This window comes from Dama dama, chromosome 4 (genome assembly GCF_033118175.1).
Source record: "Dama dama isolate Ldn47 chromosome 4, ASM3311817v1, whole genome shotgun sequence".
NCBI lineage: Eukaryota > Metazoa > Chordata > Mammalia > Artiodactyla > Cervidae > Dama > Dama dama.
The window spans coordinates 51,649,861-51,669,445 of record NC_083684.1 but is presented as its reverse complement, the minus strand read 5'-3'; the positions used below and the strand labels follow the sequence as shown (position 1 = coordinate 51,669,445).

Below are 19,585 nucleotides of genomic sequence, written 5' to 3'. Positions count from 1 at the left end.
AAAAGCAGATGACTATAGGACTCATTAGGAGAGATTTTACTTTTCACATTATTTTGGGTAATTAAAAAATAATTTTGTTTATTTTTGTCTATACTTGGTCTTTATTTCTGTGTGGGCTTTTCCCTAGTTACAGTGAGCAGGGGCTACTCTCTAGGTTTGATGTGTGGGCTTCACATTGTGGTGGCTTCTCTTGTTCAGAGCACGGGCTCTAGGCAAAGTGGGCTTCAGTAGCTGTGCCTCCCGGGCTCTAGGGCACAGGCTCAATAGTTATGACATATGGGCTTAGTTGCTCCATGGCATGTGGGATCTTCCCAATCAGGGATCGAATCTGTGTCTCCTACATTGGCAGGCAGATTGTTAACCATGAGCCACCAGGGATGCCTTGAATATTTTTTTTAATATATTTGTTATTGGTTGCCCTGGATTTTCATTGTTGCAAGTGGGCTTTCTCTAGTTGAAGTGAGTAGTGGCTTCTCTTGTTGCAGCAGGCTCTAGGCTTACAGGCTTCAGTAGTTTCAGCACATGGACTCAGTAGTTGCAGATCTCAGGCTCTAGAGCACAGGCTCAGTAATTGTGGCAGATGGGTTTTGTTGCTCTGCAGCATGTGGGATCTTCCCAGATTAGGAATCAAACCCATGTGTCCTGCATTGGCAGGCAGATTCTTTACCACTGAGCCACCAGGGAAGCCCTATTTTGGGTAATTTTTGAATTTTATAGTATTGCTTTTATTTCCTAATATTTTCAACTATAAAATTAATATATCAAAACATACACACACTCTCATGATTGGGAATTTACCAATAGAAATATGACAATGTAAGAATGTTTATTACACCATCATTTCTGGTGAAAAAGTAGAAACAATTAAATGTCTACAGTAGGAGATGGTTCAAAATACTGGCCTACATCCCATACTAGAAATATTCTGAAACTTGAAAAGAATGAGTCAGATCTGTATGTATTGACCTGGGAAAATGTCCACAATTATTTAAATGAAAAAGGCAAATGTCACGAAATATGTCACTACAGAGGGTAAAAGCTTTCACACACATGCAAAACATAATGCAATGTGCAGATATGTTTGATCATGAAGAAAGAAGCAACACATACATACAGGTTTTTTCAGGGATTTGTAGGAGAGGAAGAAATTGTTTTCATTTTATTTCCTCCCCACTTCACTGGTTTCAGTGAAAACACAGTTTTATAAAATTTACTTCCAATACTGATAATTACAATAACTCAGAATCAGCATCAAAACCAGAGCATTGTTTTTTTCCTTTTAATAACTTCATTTTCCCACTTAAAAAAAAGAGTAAAAGATTACTAAACTAAATCAATACTAATGAAACCCAGTATTTTACCAACATTTTCCTTGAAGAAAAAAAGGAAATGTATGTTTCCAAAAAGAATTTTCTGATGCTAGACTAGGATGTGGGGAGAAGAAAACGTACTGGTGTTTCAACAGTATGAAATGTCTGACGTAGGTTAAATTGTAAGCCATGATTAATGGCCTTCCCACATTCATATGGTTTCTTCCCAGAATGAATTCTTTGATGGTGTGAGAAGCTTGAATGATAGCTAAAGGCCTTTCCACATTCCTTACATTCAAAGGGCTTCTCACCAGTATGAATTCTCTGATGTTGAATAAGGTGTGAATGAAGTCTAAAGGCTTTACCACATATCACACATTCATGAGGTTTCTCACCAGTGTGAATTCTCTGATGTCTTCTGAGGTGTGAGCACTGTCTAAAAGTCTTTCCACATTCCTTACACTCATAGGGTTTCTCACCAGTATGAATCCTCTGATGTAGAGTAAGTTGTAAGCTGTCACAAAAGGCCTTCCCACATTCACTACATTCATAAGGTTTTTTGCCAGAATGAATTTTCTGATGGTGAGAGAAGCTTGAATGATAACTAAAGGCCTTTCCACATTCTTTACATTCATAGGGTTTCTCACCGGTATGAATTCTCTGATGTATTGTAAGGTGTGATCGATGCCTGAAAGTCTTTCCACATTCTTTACATTCATAGGGTTTCTCACCAGTATGGAGTCTCAGATGTTCAGTAAGTTGAAAGCCACGAATAAAAGCCTTCCCACATTGCTTACATTCATAGGGTTTTTCACCAGTGTGAAGTCTTTGATGTTGAGTAAGCTGTGATCGTTGCCTAAATGCCTTCCCACATTCCTTACATTCATAGGGTTTCTCACCAGTGTGAATTCTCTGATGTAGAATAAGTTCTGAACCATAATTAAAGGCCTTCCCACATTCTTTACACTCATAAGGTTTCTTGTGAGTATGAAGTCTCTGATGTATGGTAATGGGTGATCGATGCCTGAAAGTCTTTTCACATTCTTTACAGTCAAAGAGTTTCTTACCAGTATGGAGTGGCAGATGTTCAGTAAGTTGAAAGCCACAAATAAAAGCCCTGCCACATTGTTTACATTCATAGGGTTTCTCACCAGTGTGAAGTCCTTGATGTTGAATAAGTTGTGACAGCTGCATAAAGGACTTCCCACATTCCTTACGTCCATCGGGTTTCTCACCAGTGTGAATTCTCTGATGTAGAATAAGTTCTGAGCCATAATTAAAGACCTTGCCACATACTTTACATTTTTCACCATTATGAATTCTCAAATGTTGTTTAAGTTGTGAATAACGAATAAGGGCCTTCCAACATTCCTTACATTCATTGCACTTGTTACTATTTTGAATTCTCTGTTTAGTAAGGTATGATGTATCAACAGTTTCTGCATATTCCTTACAGTCAGAGAGTTTTTCTTTAGAATGAGCTTTGTGATGACTAAAGAATAAATGGTAACTGAAGTTTTTCCTGCATTCTTTACATTCAGAGATTTTCTGTCTATTATAAAATTCCTGAGTGAACAAAATATGTTGGCTAAAAACAGGCATGTGTTCATGGTTGATAACAAATTGCCTGAAATAGCCCTCCTGTCTTCCCTGTTGTCTCTGAAACTGATTTTTGCATGCCTCAATGTCTCTGAAAATGGATTTCTCAGGACTATGGTTTTTAAATGGGTCTGTGATAACCCACTGGGATGATTCTGTCTCATAAATGTTTCTTTTTGGAGATAACTTCTTGGGCTCACACTTGGACACCAAATCTGAAAGATAAAGAAGCACATTTTAATTGCTAGTTTTGTGTTAGAAGAGAAATGAAATATCTCTGATAGAAAAGAGTGAGAGTGAAAGTCGCTCAGTCATGTCCAACTCTTTGCAACCCCATGGACTATACAGTCCATGGAATTCTCCAGGCCTGAATACTGGAGTGGGTAGCCTTTCCTTCCCAACCCAGGAATTGAACCAGGGTCTCCTGCATTGCAGGCAGATTCTTTACCAACTGAGCTATCAGGGAAGCCAGAAAAGAGAGATAATTGGAAATAATTCACATAAGAAATGAAAGGCTTAAGGGGCTCTTAAATACCATGATGTAACAATGAAAAAGGGTAAGGTGAATGGAAAGAAATGAAAGCTCATGAGAGAAACGTGAGAGAGTTCATTAACATGTCAGTGGTTCTCATATTTTGATCCACTTGAGAATCAACATGGGATTTTGTTGCAATTATGGAGGCTTACAAAACATTCTAGATCACCTGAATCAGAATCTCTAACAGTCTGTATGTTTTAACAGTCTCCATCAGGCCAAAGGATTATGTGATATCTGCTAGTTAATCTCAAATTTCGATTATTTCCCTTTTGTACACTGATTGAACCCATGGGTTTTAGTTGAGAACAGGCTGCCCAACATAAATATTGCCTGTCCCAGCACTCTGCAGCAGAATATGCTGTGCAACTGGATTCTGCCTAAAGAAATGCAGTATTATACAGTACTTTCTGAGAACTTTCTTAAGAGTCGGCTGGCCCACCCCTATATCTGTTATTTTCCTGCTTCCTCAGCAAAGCCAGCTGCAATGTGCATTTGATGTCATGTCTGTCACATGATGGTTCTGCAGAGCAGAGTTGGCACTCTACCCTGGGCTTTAATCCAAGAGAAAATTAGTCCTCTATACAGTTTAAGCTACAATTATTTTGGGGTCTCTGTCACACAGCCAGACCTATATTCAAACTAATAGAGCCTCTCACTAAAGTGAAATTTTAAAACTCCAACTCTTTATCATGAGTCTTACATAAGGCCTCTGATTAGCTTTAAAATCACATTTTGAGTCTATTTCTGTTTTATTCATTGTGTCATAACACCATTAGTCTCTTGTAACAACTAGGATATTACAAATTCTTTATCTTAGAGCTTTTCAGAGGTTGTTTCAGAAAAGAAAGTTTGAGGCCAACAGATACATAAAGCATTCAGTTCTAACAATTTATTTTTCCATTTTCCTAATGATGATCATTTGCATTGTTTCCAGTTTCTGGCTATTATGATTAGTACTGATATGAACATTCATGCACATTTCTTTTGGTGGAAATAGGACTCCTTTCTGTTAGGTGTGAAATTACCGCATCAGAGGATATGCATTTGCTCAGGTCCATTTGACATTATGCAACAGTTTTCTAATTTATAATTCCATCAAACTCTGAAAGAGTTCGTGTTCCTCATATCCTCACCAACACTTGTTATTGCCAATCTTCTTATATCTAAGCATCCTGGCAGATGTGTTGTGATACTGCACTGTGATTTGATTTTTAATTTCCCTGATGACAAACAAGATCGAACACTTTGCCATATATTTATTGGACAATTGGATATCTTCTTTAATAAATTGCCTATCCAAGTATTTCATTCATTTTTATTAATTTAGGAGTGATAAAGTACAAATAAAATCCATCATTTTAACCACTTTGAAGTGGTTAACTCAGTAACTTGTAGTACACTCCCAATGTTCTGCAACCGTCAGATCTCTAATTCCAGATTATTTTCATCATGCCATAAAGAAACCTCATATCCACAGTCATGTTCTGCTCTCTTCACCCCCATGCCCTGGAAACCACCCATCTGCTTTATGTCTCTATGAATTTGTCAAGAAATTTCATAAACATGTGATTATACAATATGTGACCTTTTGTGTCTGTTCTCACTTACTGTGTTCTCAGGGTTCAATGATGTTGTAGTATATATCAGTACTTCATTTATTTTTATGACTGAGTTATATTTCACTGTACAGATAAACCATATTTTGTTTATCCATTCTTCAGTCAAGGGACATTTGGGTATTTCTAGGTTTTAGTTGTCTTTTTGACTTGTAGGGAATCCTTAATATAATCAACTACATAATGCAAGTATCTTGTCCCATTCTGAGGCTGGCCCCTTTGCTCTCTTGATACAATGTTTTGATAAACAGAAATTGTTAATTCTAAAACAGTCTGATTGCAAGGTCATAAAATATACTCATATCATCTTCTAGAAGTTTTTTCGTATTTAGATCTATAATCCACCTAGTGTGAGGCAGAAATCAAGATTCCTATTTTTCAATAGATATCAGCCCCCTTCACTGAAAAGACCGTCCTTTCCCTGATTCTGTCTTAGATCAAGTGACATTGTATGTTAGTCATTTTCTCTGTAATCCATTCCAACAGATATTTCAACTCCCATAACTCTGTTGAAACATTCCTAGCTAAAGTCACTAACAAAATTACCAAAATCAGTGCTCAAATGCCAGTCATCACTCTATTTGACTCATTACTAGCATTTGACACAACTGAACAATCCAGTTGCTTCCTTTATACCATATTCTCCTGGTTATCTTCCTACATCTCTACTTATATTCAGTTCACCTTAATGTATTCTTTTCCACTTTCTGACCTCTAAGTGTTGGAATGTCCCAGAAATCAGGCTCTGCTCAGCCTTCAATCTACACCCTTTCCCTTAATAACAGTCTGGCTTAAATAACAATCATACACTGCTAAGTCTTAAATTTTACCTCTACCTCTAAAAATATTTTTTAAATTGTGATAAAATACACACAACATAAAGTTTACCATCTTACTACTTTTAAGTGTATAGTGTAGTAGTGTTAAGTGTGCACACTGTTGTACAACCAATCCCCAGAACTTTTTCACCTTGCAGAACTGAAACTCTGTACCCATTAATAACTCCCATTCTTCCCTCTTCCAGTTTCTGGCAAGCACCAGTCTACTTTCTGTTTCTATGGATTTGACTATATACCTTATATCACTAGAGTCCTACAGTATTTGCTGTTTTTTTCCTATATGTGACTGGCTTATTAAACTTAGCGTAATATCATCAAGGTTCATTCATGTTGATCCACAGATCCACACAGGAAGCATTGCAGATCAGTGAGAAAAGAATTACTGAATCATATTGGAAAAAATAGCTATAGCTAGAAAAAAAAATTAACTTGGATCCCTACCATGCACTATAAATACATAAACTCTAACTGGATTAAGGTAAAGGAAAAACTGTAAGGCTTGTGGTGAAAAACAATATATATGTATACATAAAAAGGGCTTCCCCGGTGGCTCAATGGTAAGCAATCTGCTGGCAATGTAGGAGACACAGGTTCAATCCCTGAGTTGAGAAGATGCCCTGGAAAAGGAAATGGCAACCCACTCCAGTATTGTTGCTTGGGAAATCCCATGGACAGAGGAGCCATGGGGTCACAAAAGAGTTGGACACGATTTAATGACTAAACAACAACAAACAACAACATAAATTTCTTAAACAAGACACAAAAGATACAAGTCTAACTAGAAAAAAGATAACCTGTGAGAAAAACGGGCAAAAGATCTGTATAGGCACTTCATAGAAGAAAAACCAGTGTTAAATAGTCATATGCAAGAATGCTCAAGCTCATCAGGAATCAAGGAAACTCAAATTAAGATATGAGATACCATTTTAACTCATCAGACTAAAATTTTAAATGTCTAAGAATTTGAATTTTTGTTAAGATGTTGAAGACCCAAAATTATTACACACTGCCAGGGGTAATGTAAATTAGTACCAACATGTAGGAAAACAATTTGTTATAATACAGAGTTGAAGATGTATGTGTTTTATGACCTGGCAATTCCAATTCTAGTAAATAACGTACTATGTGCTTCAGGAGATGTGTAAGAATATTAATAGTACCACTGTATATACTAGCAAAAAATTATGAACAATCTAATTAACAACCAGAAAAATGTGGAATGGAATATTACATAGCTGTGAAAATGAAATCAGGTATAAAGTAATTTGGGAAAATTTGTAAAACCATGTGGTACAAAATAACTAAATCACAGAAGACACATACTCATTATCATTTTTATAAAAGAAACAATCAAAACACAATATAGTGTATAAGGGTATACACAAATGTGGTAAACTAGTTTTTAAATAGAATAACCATAACAGAATTCAAAATAATGATTACCTCTGGGGATGTAGCAGGGGATAGAAACCAGGGAGAAACACACAGAATTGATGGTTCTACAGCACTGGTTCTTAACTAATTCAGACAGACAAGACCCTCAGATTAAACAAAATATTCCATTCTCTCTAGAAAACATTGACAGGACCCAGAAGACTCAGTGGTACTAGCTACTGGAGTATATACATTCTCCACTAATCTCAACAGCCAAGTTAGATGCTACCAGAAATCAGTTGTATTTGTCCCCCTCCTTGTTTTTACCAGTGGATGAAATGAGTGTGAAAACCACGTGGAAAGATCAGGTAATGGCAATTACTTAAGAAAATACATAAATGAAAACTGTAGCAAGAAAAAGTCTGGAGGTAGGGGAAACATGAAAACGAAGTACTCTGCACTCACACTGTCTTTATGATCTTCCTCTTCTTTAAAGAAATCAAGGCAAATGTCACAAAAATGGGAATTCTAAGGTTCATTTTAAAAAGATAATTTAAAATCTCAATCACATACACACCTATTGTCAATTAATCTATGACAAGGGAGGGAAGGATATACAATGAGGAAAAGACTGTATCTTCAATAAGTGGTACTCAGAAAACTGGACAGCAACACATAAAACAATGGAAGTAGAATATTTCATCATACCATGTACAAAAATAAACTCAAAATGGATTAAAGACCTAAATGTAAGACCTGAATCCATAAAACTCCTAGAAGAAAACAGGCAGAACACTCTTTGACATAAATTGAAGCAATACATTTTTGGATCTGACTCTAAAGGTAAAAGAAATAGAGGCAAAAATAAGCAAATGGGACCTAATTAAACTTAGCTTTTGCACAGCAAATGAAACCATCAACAAAATGAAAAGTTAACCCATTGAATGGGAGAAAATATTTGCAAGTGATATGACCAATAGGGTAATATCCAAGATACATATCCAAAACATGCAGCTCATATAACTCAATACCAAAAAAAAAAACTTGATTAAAAATGTGCAAAAGACATGAAAAAATTTTTTTCCAGAGAAGCTATACAGATGGTCAACAGACACAAGAAAAATGCTCAACATCTGTAATTATCAGAGAAATGAAAATCAAAACCGTAATGAGGTATCACCTTACACCTGTCAGAATTGCTATCATCAAAAAGTCTACAAGAAACAAGTGCTGGTGGGGATGTGGAGAAAAGGGAACCCTTGTACACTGTTGGTGAGAATGTAAATTACTGCAGCCACTAGGGGAAACAGTGTGGAGGTTCCTTAGAAAACTAAACACATAACTACGATATGACCCAGTAATTCCACTGCTGGGCATGTATCTAAAAATAAACAAACACACACATGCACACACACTAATTCCAAAAGCTACATGCACCCCAGTGTTCATAGCAGCGTTATACACAACAACCAAGATATGGAAGCAACCCAAGTGTCCATCAACAGATGAATGGGTAAAGAAGATGTAATAAACAATGAAATATTCCTTAGCCATAAAGAAGAATTTACTGTTGTAAGTCAACTATTCCTCAATAATAGATAATAAAATAGAATATTAAAAAAGATACTAGTTGTACAAAGTAAATGGAATGAAAAATATAGTAACCGTTACAAGAGACACCCTGAATGGTCTCAAGAGTAGAGTGGAGATGACAGAGACACTAGATTCAGTGAAATTAAAAACTGTATTAACCTGAACAACAAAGATAGACTTTTAAAAAAAGAGCCTCAGTTCCTGTGGGACAATAGCAAAAGATCCAACATTCCTATCATCCAAGTCCCGGAAGGACAGGAGAAAGACTGTGGGACTGAAAAAGTATTCAAAGAAATAATGGTTGAAAACTTCCCAAATTTCATATAAGATACAAATCTATAGATTCAAGAAGCAGAAAATTCCTAAGTAGATAAATAGAAATCAAACCAAAACACATATTTCGGAAAACTAAACAAGAAAAATATATTTTAAAATAGTGAGAAACACCAATTCAAAAGACTGGATTTGTCATCTGAAACCATGTTGAGCAACAGGAAATGGCACAGTACTTTTTAAGTGCTCAAAGAAAAGAACTGTCAACCTCAAATTCTATATACAGTGAAACTATCTTTGAGGAATGAAGTAGAAATAAAGGCATTCTCAGACAAAGGAAAACTAAGAGAGTGTGTTATTGCAAGAAGCTCTTACAGAATAGTTGAAAATAGCTCTCCAAATACAAAGAAAATAATAATAGAAGAAGGCAAGATCTTCAGAAAAGAAAGACAAGAATGGGAAAAAATAAAAATAAACATAATAGACTATCCCACTCCACAAGTTTCTTTACCTTATTTTATGGTTGAAACAAAAATTGTAACAGTATCTTACATAGTGATCAATCTATGTAGAAGACATACTTAAAACAATTAAAAAAAAAAAATGGTAAAAGACCTAAATGGATATAATCTTTCTACACTTCACTTGAAATGGTTAAATTTCAATGCCAGCAAGCTAAATAAATAAATAAACAAATGGTATGTGTGTGTGAACAAACACTGAAATAAAAAAAAAAAGTATATTTAAAAAAAACACTATAAATCAAAATAGAACTCTAAAAATGTTTGAGTAACTCATAGGTTGTTGTTTAGTTGCTAAGTTGTGTCCAAGTCTTTTGCGACCCCATGGACTGTAGCCCACCAGTCTCCTCTGCCCATGGGATTTCCCAGGCAAGAATATTGAAGTGGTTTTCATTTCCTGCTCCAGGGATCTTCCTGACCCAGGGATCTAACCAGCATCTCATGTGTCTCTTGCATTGGCAGGCGGATTCTTTACCACTGAGCCACCAGGGAAGCCCAACTCACAGGTAAGCAAGATAAAAGAAACAGAAGATTAAGAAAAAGGGGGAACCAGCAGAAGACAACAAAATGGCAGACTTAAGCCTAATACATCAATAATTATTTTAAGTGTACATGGTCTATATCACCAATTAAAAGACAGAGACTGACACAATGGATAAATAACATGACCCAGTTACAAGGTGACTACAAGAAACTCATTTCAAAAATATGTATCATGTAAATAATCAAAAGAAAATAGAAATGCTACATTAGTATCAGATAAAGTAGAGTTCAGAGTAAAGAAATTAATAAGCATTACTAACAGAGCTTCAAAACACATGAAGGAAGAACAGACAGAGCTGAAAGATAAACACTAATCACAATTATAGCTGGGGACTCAAATACCCTAATCTCAGCAACGGATAGAATTACTGAACAGAGAATCGGCAAGAATATGGAAAAAACAAACAAGACCATCAACAAATATGATGTAATCATCACTCATGGCACATGTTACCCAATAACAGCAGAATACACAATGTTTTCAAACATTCATTGAACATTCCCCAGGACAGACCATATTCTGGGTCATCAAGCAAATCTTGAATCTTAAAAGAATCAAAATCATATAGAATATGTTCTATGATATATAGTAAAGAATTTAACCTTACCTGAAGAAAGGTTTTTTGGTCTTCATCTCCAGGGAGGCGACCTCTACAAAAAGTGTCTTTTGTTTACCTGAGGGCCAAAGCCACCAGACAAATCTAATGATAAAATTTATGATGGAAGGTTTCAGCCATGAGGTATCAACTTTCCGTCAAAAAGACTGGAGACTAAAGGTATCAGCTTTACCTCCTAAGAGGCGAGAAACTAAAGGTCAGCCACATGGGTAGCCAACAAGGAACACAGGTAAAAATTCTGGACACTAAGGCTCAGGTGAGTTTCTCTATTTGGCAGTATGCCCAAATGCGTATTGTTACACATAGCTGATGGGAAAAGTTAGCACTGTCCATGACTCCACTGGGAGAGGACAGTGGGAAGTTCCTCACTTGGAACTCTGGCTCTAGGCTCTGCCCTTTGTACTTCTTCCTTTGGCTAATTTTAATCTGTCTCCTGCTATAACAAACTAACTGTGAGGATTATAGCTTTCAGTGAGTTCTACAAATCCTTTTAGTGACTTATCAAATGTAAGAGTGGTCTTGAGAACCTTTGAAAGTGCAACTTGTAAAAAAAAGTCTTTTGGCTGCACCACATGGCATGTGGGATCCTAGTTCCCCAATCAGGGATTGAACCCACCCCCTCTGCATTGGAAGGCAGATTCTTAACCACTGGACCACCAGGGAGTCCTTGAAAGTGGAATTGATGTCAGAAGTGAGGGAAGACTCTTGTAGGTAACCTCCTCTAACTTTCAGGTGAGACCAGAATAAAATCAAACCATAAAAGAAAGACAAGAAAATCTCCAAACACCTCCAAATAATGTTTCTAAATAATCCAAGAGTAAAATAAAAAATCTCAAAGAAAAAAATTTTTGAAGGATTATAAGGACATGTATGTCCTTTATATACATGTATATATTACATATATACATTTATATATATAAAATCCATCATAAGGATAATAAGAAAACCACATATAACTTACACTCATGACTTTGACAACTTAGAAGAAATGAAGCAATTCTTTGAAAATCACAAACTACCAAAACTACCAAAGAAGAAACAGGAAATCTGAATAGTCCTATTAAAGTGAAAGAAAGAAAGAAAGTGAAAGTCACTCAGCTGGGTCTGACTCTTTGCAATCCATGGACTATATAGTCCATGGAATTCTCCAGGCCAGAATACTGGAGTGGGTAAGCCATTCTCTTCTCCAGGGGATCTTCCCAACCCAGGGATTGAACCCAGGTCTCCCACATTGCAGGTGGATTCTTTACCAGCTCAGCCACCAGGGAAGTCCTATAACTATTATATTAATACAAATTGAATTTATAATTTAAAAGAGGCTTAAAAAAAAAATCCAGATCCAAATGGTTTCACTGGAGAATTTTACCAAACCTTTACAGAATGTTTTACACAATTTCATCCAGAAAAAGATGAAAGGGGAATACTTGTCAACTTACTTTATAAAGCCACTATTATTCTTACACCAAAATCAGGCAAAAGGCAGCACGCATACATGCACAGACAAAAAAACTACAGGCCAATATCTCCCGTTAACTTAGATGAAAAAATCTTCAATTAAATTTTACCAATCAAAACCAAAAGTGAATAAAAAGAATAATGTATCATGATCAAGTAGAATACTCAAGATAAAGCTGATTCAATATTTCAAGATAAAAATTTTTTAAAAGAAATCACCACACCTATGCAAAAGGAAAGGCCTCACCAGGTATAAAAAATTAGTAAAAATAACATCTTAAATGAAAGCAAAACACTTAGGAAAGTATATATTATTTTTCCATGTTCCCCCTCTGTATTAATTTCTTATAGCCAATATAACAAAGTACCACAAACTATGTGGCTTAAAATAACAAACAACTCTTCTCATAGCTCTGGAGTACTGTGAGTTACAGACATCATCAAAGACCTCTGACTTGTGGAATGAACCTGGTCTTATGGAATGAACCTGCCTTCATGACCTTATACTTTCCTAAGGTCTTATTCCTTCCTTTCCAGTCATTCCTCTACCATCTCTGTCTCCTCAATGTAGTCATTTCTTTAATTTTCACAATTTCTAATTAATTTAATTTTTCCTAAATATTCTATTAGAATATATATTCATATGTTCTTGATCCACTACTAGAGTGAAAATGTCTTTATAATATTTATTTTTATTTATTTATTTTTTTAAAGCTAAATGATTTTTAAAAATATTTCTTTCTTTATTTATTTGGCTGTGTCAGCTCTTAGTTGCAGAAGGTGAGACCTTTTAGCTGCAGCATGTGGGATCTAATCCCCCCACCCCGCTCTGACCAGGGATTGAAGCTTGTCCCCCTGCACTGGGAATGCGGAGTCCTAGTCACTGAAATAACAGGGAAGACCCATCCTTATAATGTTTAAAAATTGTATTCTCATCTCCTAGTAAAAGGAACTTGCATGAATTTTTTTTAAAAAAATTAATACTCTATTGATTACATCTTTTGATGGACAGAAGTTTTTTAACTTTGATATTTGTCTTTTTTGACTACCTGTCCTTTGGTGTCATATCCTAGAAATTCCTGCCAAATTCAAAGTTATGAAACTTTTCCCCTTGTATTTTCCTCTACGTGGTTTATAGTTTTGGGTCTTAGATTTACTTGTTTGACCCATTTTGAGTTAATTTTTGTATATAGTGTAAGGTAGGGATACAATTTTATTCCTTTGCATGTGGGGTATCCAGTTTCCCCAAAACCATTTGTTAAGAGTACAGTCTTTTCCCTCATAGAATGGTCTTGGCACTCTTATCTAAAATCATCTTCTCATATATCTGAGGGTTTACTTGTAGACTCTCTATTCTATTCCATTCATCTATATATCTGTCTTTATGCCAGTACAACACTGTTTGATTACTGTAACACTGTAATCAGTTTTTAAACCCGATTTTCCCTAATTAGTCTGTCTAAAATAACTTTACCAGCCCAACAGTCTGACCAGTTGGGCTACTCCTTGCAACAATTTCCTGCTTACTCACCTGGGCACCGTTCTCCTGTCACCTCCCTCAAAACCATCCAGGGCTCCTTCCCTTGCTCCAGTGAAGTGATCACAGCTGGCTTAGAAACAGAAAGTCCTGGTTATAAGAAAAGAAATGGAGATGAGGTTGAAATTAGAGTATTCAAATACCATGTTTCAGAATTCATTTTAAAAAGCCTATAGGACAAGAAGATACTTGATAAGGTCTAGAGAAGAAAGAAGAGTCCACTTCTCATATACAGATAAACTCGGGATCATAAGAAACAAATAATGTCTAAGGTAAAATGTTATTTAAATTACATAAGCTTTCTCTCCTTATTTTCCTTTGAGGAAAAAAAGGAGTTTCTGAAATACTTATTCTCAGATATTTTTCCATGGTAAATGTAAAGTTCTTAGAATGTAATTTCCAAATGTTTAAAAGAGACTACAAACATTACAGTAAATGGAATAGTGTTCCTTTGAATTGTAAATGTAAGTGATATACTTTGATTCAGTCCATTGCACTAATTGAGAAGGTTAATGAGCTTTGCACCCAGGACCCATGTGTTTAGCTTTATCTGCGCTAGAGCATTTGCTCGTTTGGTACACTGCAAGTGAAACAGAAGACAAAGCCTGCTTTCTTTGACCATGTTATGCTTTAATGGTATAGAATTTTAATTCTGCTCCTTAATTTTTAAGGAAGAAAGTCAATTATAAGAAATGCCAGAGAAAAGTATGAGGATAGAGAAAATGAAGGTGCAACTCCATCTAATCATGCTCATTTCTACACAAAGTGAAAATTCATCTTGTTATTTGAAAGGCAGCCCTAAAATTCATAGCACAGAAAGCAGAAACTCCCAGAAACAGATTCTGAATTATTAGAGACAGATAACTTTACCCAGTGAAACCAGGTTGCTATAGTTCTCCAACATCACATCTTTGTACAAATTCCTCTGCGCAGGGCTCAGGCATTCCCATTCCTCCTGAGAGACATCTATAGCCACATCTTTGAACATCACCAACCCCTAAAATGCAAATCACAGTACTATTTTTGAAATTATAAGAAACATTTTTCAAAAGGAAAAAGCAGTGCTAAAGAAGTCACTGCAGGAAAGGAATGATACAGTGAGTATACATGCTGGAAGCTTGTGTGGGTCGAAAATTAATTTAGTGGGACTGAAGAAGAGTCCCCACATACTCTTAAACAATTCAGTTTCTGCATATACATCCTCTTGCATAGGGTGGAAAATTGTTAATCACTCATCTAGAAATTAAGAAAATAAAGAGAGGTTTCCAACTAAGTTAAATAGTTGAAAGTTTTTAAATTTTTCCAGAATATCTTATGACAATCTCCATCTTTAGAAAAAGGATCTGAAGATTTTTCTTCCCCATTATGACTAAGCATTTTTTTAATGCAAATTCTTTAGTAAACATCCAGTGCAGACTGTATTTTCCAAAGACAGACAGAGTATATCTCCCACCTCGTTTGGTCTTTTTCAACATGATCTTGATACAACATCCCACTCACCAGCAGGCCAATACAATAGCAGCTTTCGGGACCGTGTCAGGAACTGCTCCCTCCACCAGCATGCTGACACCAGATCTGGGGCCCCCAGGCTCACAACACCCATTCCAGAATCTAGCTCCACCACGCCCCCCCCCCCCCCCCACCATGCCAGTGGGTCAACATTAGTTCTGAGATCCTCTGAGGCCCCATTGCCAGCAGTCTCATGATCCAGCTCTGACAACCAGTGCCCATCAGCCTCTGCATAAGACAGGGCCATGAATTTTCCTGATAGTCCAGTCTAGCGGCTAAGACTCCACGCTGTCAGTGCAGGGGCCCTGCATTCAACCCCTGGTCAGGGAACTGGATCCCATGTACCACAGCTAAGACCCAGCACATCAAATAAATAGATATAGATATAGATATTTTAAAAGGCTTGTTAGGCAACCAGACCAGAAGTCAGCCACACCTACCAGACTACTCACAGTAGTCAGCCTACTACAACAGGAGTACCCACACAGTCCAAATACAGGGCACACCTAGAGCATATAGCTCTAGTGACCAGAGTGGGGAGCACTGCTGGAAGACAGAGGACACCTCCTACAAGACCACTTCTCCAAGATTGGAAAAGATAACCAACCTATCAGAAAAAAGAAATTAAAAACAGTAAGCTAAAAAAAAAAAAAAAAAAAACAGTAAGCTGAGGAAAATGAGGTGACAAAGAAATATCCTCCAAGTGAAGGAACAAGATAAAACCCCGGAAGAAGAACTAAGTGAAGCAGAGATAAGCAATCTACCCTATACAGAGTTCAAGGTCTGTGTATCACATACAGCCTCCATGACATTCTTTTTTCTTAACTTAGTTATAACCCTTCTGAAATGCAAAACCATTCTCAGGTTGAAGGCCGTACAAAAAAAGGCTGTGAGCTGGATTTGGCCAGTATACCACAGTTTGCTAACCCCTGTCTAGATACTTGAAGGCAGCAATTGTCAGACTGGGTAAAAGTAGAACCAAACTATGTGCTGTTATATGAGATACACATAAAATAGGTTAAAATAAAAGGATGGAGGGGCTTCCCTGGTAGCCCAGTGGTAAAGAATCTGCCTTGCAGTTCAGGGGACGTGGGTTTGATCCCTGGCTGGGGAACTAAGATCCAACATGCCACCGAGCAACTAAGCCCTCTCTGTGGCAAACACCGAGCCCTTGTGCCACAACTAGTGAGTCCGTGCACCACATCGAAAGATCCCACAAGATGCAACAAAGATTCTTGTGCTGAAACTAATACACAACACAGCTAAATAAATAATTTTTTAATAGGGATGAAAAAAATATTTGCTATAAAAAAATGGTAAAAAAAAAAAAAAGCTAAAGTATTTATCTTAAAGAGAACAGAATTCAAGACAAGAATACTATATTATCAATAGGAACATCTCATGATCAAGGAATCCATGCGTCGAGAGGCTATAACGTGCACCTCATAACAGAGCTTCAAATTACTATAAAGCAAAAATTAACAGAACTGTAGCAGACGGATCCACAATTGTATCTAGAAGTTTCAACAGTCTTCTCCCAGTAATTGACAGACCAAGTAACAACAAAAACAAAAAAAATCAGTAAAGATATAGAAGAGTTGATCACCACTACAGACAAAACTGATAAACACTCTACCAAAAGACAGTATAATACCCCATTTTTTTAAACTGCACATGGAACCTTCACCAAATTGTCCACAATTCAGGCCATAAGACAAATCTCAATAAACTTAAAAGATCAGAAATGACAGAGAACATCTCTGGACCACCACAGAATTAAAAAAGGAACTATCAGAAAGATCTAAAAAAGTCCCCCAATATTTGGAAGTTAAAGAGCACTCTTCTAAACAACTCATGGATGGAAGAAGAGAATTTTAAGCTAGAAAAATAAGATAAAATTAAATCTAGAATATACAGAGTGAAGGAAAGAATAAGTAAGATCAGTAATCAGTGAAACAGCAAGGGCAAACTAGGGAAAAACTAAAACTAAAAGCTGGTTCTTCGGAAAGAACAATAAAATTGATATACTGATCAAGAAAAGAAGGCATAAATTATCAATTAAAAGGGTGCATTACTGTAGATCTGACAAGCATTAAAATGATAATAAGGGAATATTATGAACAACTTTATGCCAAAAAATTTGACATCTAAGTTGAAATAAGTTAATTCCCTGGAAGGCACAAATTACTAAACTAATTCAAGAAAAAATAAAATACCAAAGCCATTTATCTATTAAAGAAATTAAAGTCTCCCCATGAAGAAAACTGTAAACTCAGATGGTGTATTAGTTTTCTACTGCTACTGCCCACATCACCACAAATGCAGTAGCTTAAAGGAACACATTTATTGTCTGTTGGTCAGAAGTCCAACAAGGGTTTTACTAGACTAAATCAAGGTTTTGGCAGGACTATGCATCTTTCTGGCAGCTCTCTCCAGTTCAATTTCCTTGCCTTTTCTAGCTTATAGAGTTTCACTTACATTCCTTGGTTTATGGCCCCCTTCCTCCATCTTAAAAGTTCAGTAATGTTGTATTTTTTTAAAACATAAGCATGCATATTCCATACTTAGATCCTCTTTTAACCCTGACTCTTCAGATAACCCAAGAGAATCTTCCCATCTTAAAAGCATTAATTCAATCATTTCTACAAAGTCTCTTTTGCCATATAAGGTAACATGTTCACAGGTTCTAGGATTAGCATGTAGACAGTTTTTTTGGAGGGGAGTCATTATTCTGCCTATCACAGATGCTTTTGGCTGGTTAAAAACTATCCGACAATTAAGGAAGAAATAATACCAATGCTATTAAAAAAAAAAAAAACCACAAAACTTTCAGAAAAATATGGAGAAGGAAGCATGGCACCATCACTTACCCACTCACTGGCAAGTTATATGATATTCAGTTATAACAATATCAGGATAAAGAATGCAAATATGCATAAGACCTATAAAGGGAAAAAAAGGACTACTTCAATGAGGAACAAAACACCAACTTACATGGGCCATGGCTTTCTTTTTTTTTAAGAATTCAGAGTATTTATTAGTCCTCTTCTTGTTTCCTCTTTAGAAGAAATTCACAGTCCAAAGAAAGTGTTGCTGAATAAGAGGGTTCGGGAAAAAAAAAAAAAAAAGTGATGATCTTGTCTCTGAGCTCCCAATGTGCTAATTTAGAACATTTCTCTCATTTTATGTCTCCTATTCCCAGATCCCAAACACATACACAAAAGATCACAGAGAAGTTGGACAAATCCCAACCTTACTCAAAGCAAGGAGGGAATCCAGCTATCGATTCAAGAAGGACTGTGCCCAGGCCCTTAGCAGAAGGACCATTTCTCTGCAGCTGGGGTCCTGACTATAAAGTAAGAGGAAAGAGAAAGCAGTGATACAAGGATACAGATCCTAGGAAAGGATAGAAACTAAAATCGGCCCCTAGGCGGGCAACACTCACTCCACTGATAACTCACTTTTGTGTTAAGCACTGGAGTCTGGGCACTGGAGGTGGGGGTGCCCTGACAAAGGCAGCGTAGAACATGCTTCAGTGAGACTCCAGTTAATACCGGCATGGTAAAGGCCTGTCTTTACAGGAGCAGATATTCTCTCAGGGAGATCTTCAACAGACCCCCTCTGTCCTGATATTAAACTTAGAACTGCAGAAATGAAGCTCTATCCCAGACACAACCAAACTCCCACCCGGTCACAGAATTAAAAGCCCCATTGGGCTTCCCTGGTGGCTCAGTTGGTCAAGAATCTGCCTGCAATGCGGGAGACTGGGGTTGGATCCCTGGGTCAGGAAGATCCCCTGGAGAAGAGCATGGGCAACCCAGTCCGGTATTCTTGCCTGGAGAATTCCGTGGATAGAGGAGACTGGTAAGCTACAGTCCAGAGGGTTGCAGAGTCGGACACTACTGAGCGACTAACACTGGGTTACCTCTCACTAGGGAACAACAGCACCGTCTTCTGAAGGGAGATCTCAAACCCCACAGTGTCACCTACCTCACATCAGAGCCAATGGGTCCCACATCTTGCACCTGTCACGGCTTCATCACCGCACACACACCCGCCTCGTTACGGCCACAAACGCTCACACGCACTTTTTACACGCAGGCTCCACACGCCAAGTGTGAGCCAGAGGGTGGGGGCTTCCTCACGGCGATTGCCCGCCGTGCCCAGACTCCGGTTACCACTAGGAGGGCGACGACTACGAGGAGGACTTCGGAGGGGAACCAGAGATGAACCAAAGATCAAAGTTCTTTTCAAAAGCCAC

At 37.0% G+C, this 19,585-nt stretch overlaps 1 protein-coding gene across 1 annotated transcript; it reads right to left on the bottom strand.

Moving 5' to 3' along the window:
- Positions 1–38: 38 nt before the first annotated feature.
- ZNF461 (zinc finger protein 461) lies at positions 39–19,546 on the bottom strand. Its single transcript, XM_061139135.1, has 5 exons — positions 19,315–19,546; positions 18,319–18,417; positions 14,686–14,812; positions 13,810–13,905; positions 39–3,124 (listed from the first exon to the last, which is right to left on the bottom strand). The coding sequence occupies exons 2-5, from the start codon at positions 18,325–18,327 to the stop codon at positions 1,425–1,427; spliced, it is 1,932 nt and encodes a 643-aa protein (XP_060995118.1). The 5' UTR covers positions 18,328–18,417; positions 19,315–19,546; the 3' UTR covers positions 39–1,424.
- Between the last annotated feature and the right edge of the window lie 39 nt (positions 19,547–19,585).

Coding starts and splice junctions, on each gene's coding strand:
- ZNF461 (XM_061139135.1), bottom strand. Junction 13,906..14,685: donor TAGCAACCTGGTTTCACTGG/GTAAAGTTATCT, acceptor TCTTATAACCAG/GACTTTCTGTTTCTAAGCCA. Junction 3,125..13,809: donor GACAGGAGAACGGTGCCCAG/GTGAGTAAGCAG, acceptor TTTATCTTTCAG/ATTTGGTGTCCAAGTGTGAG.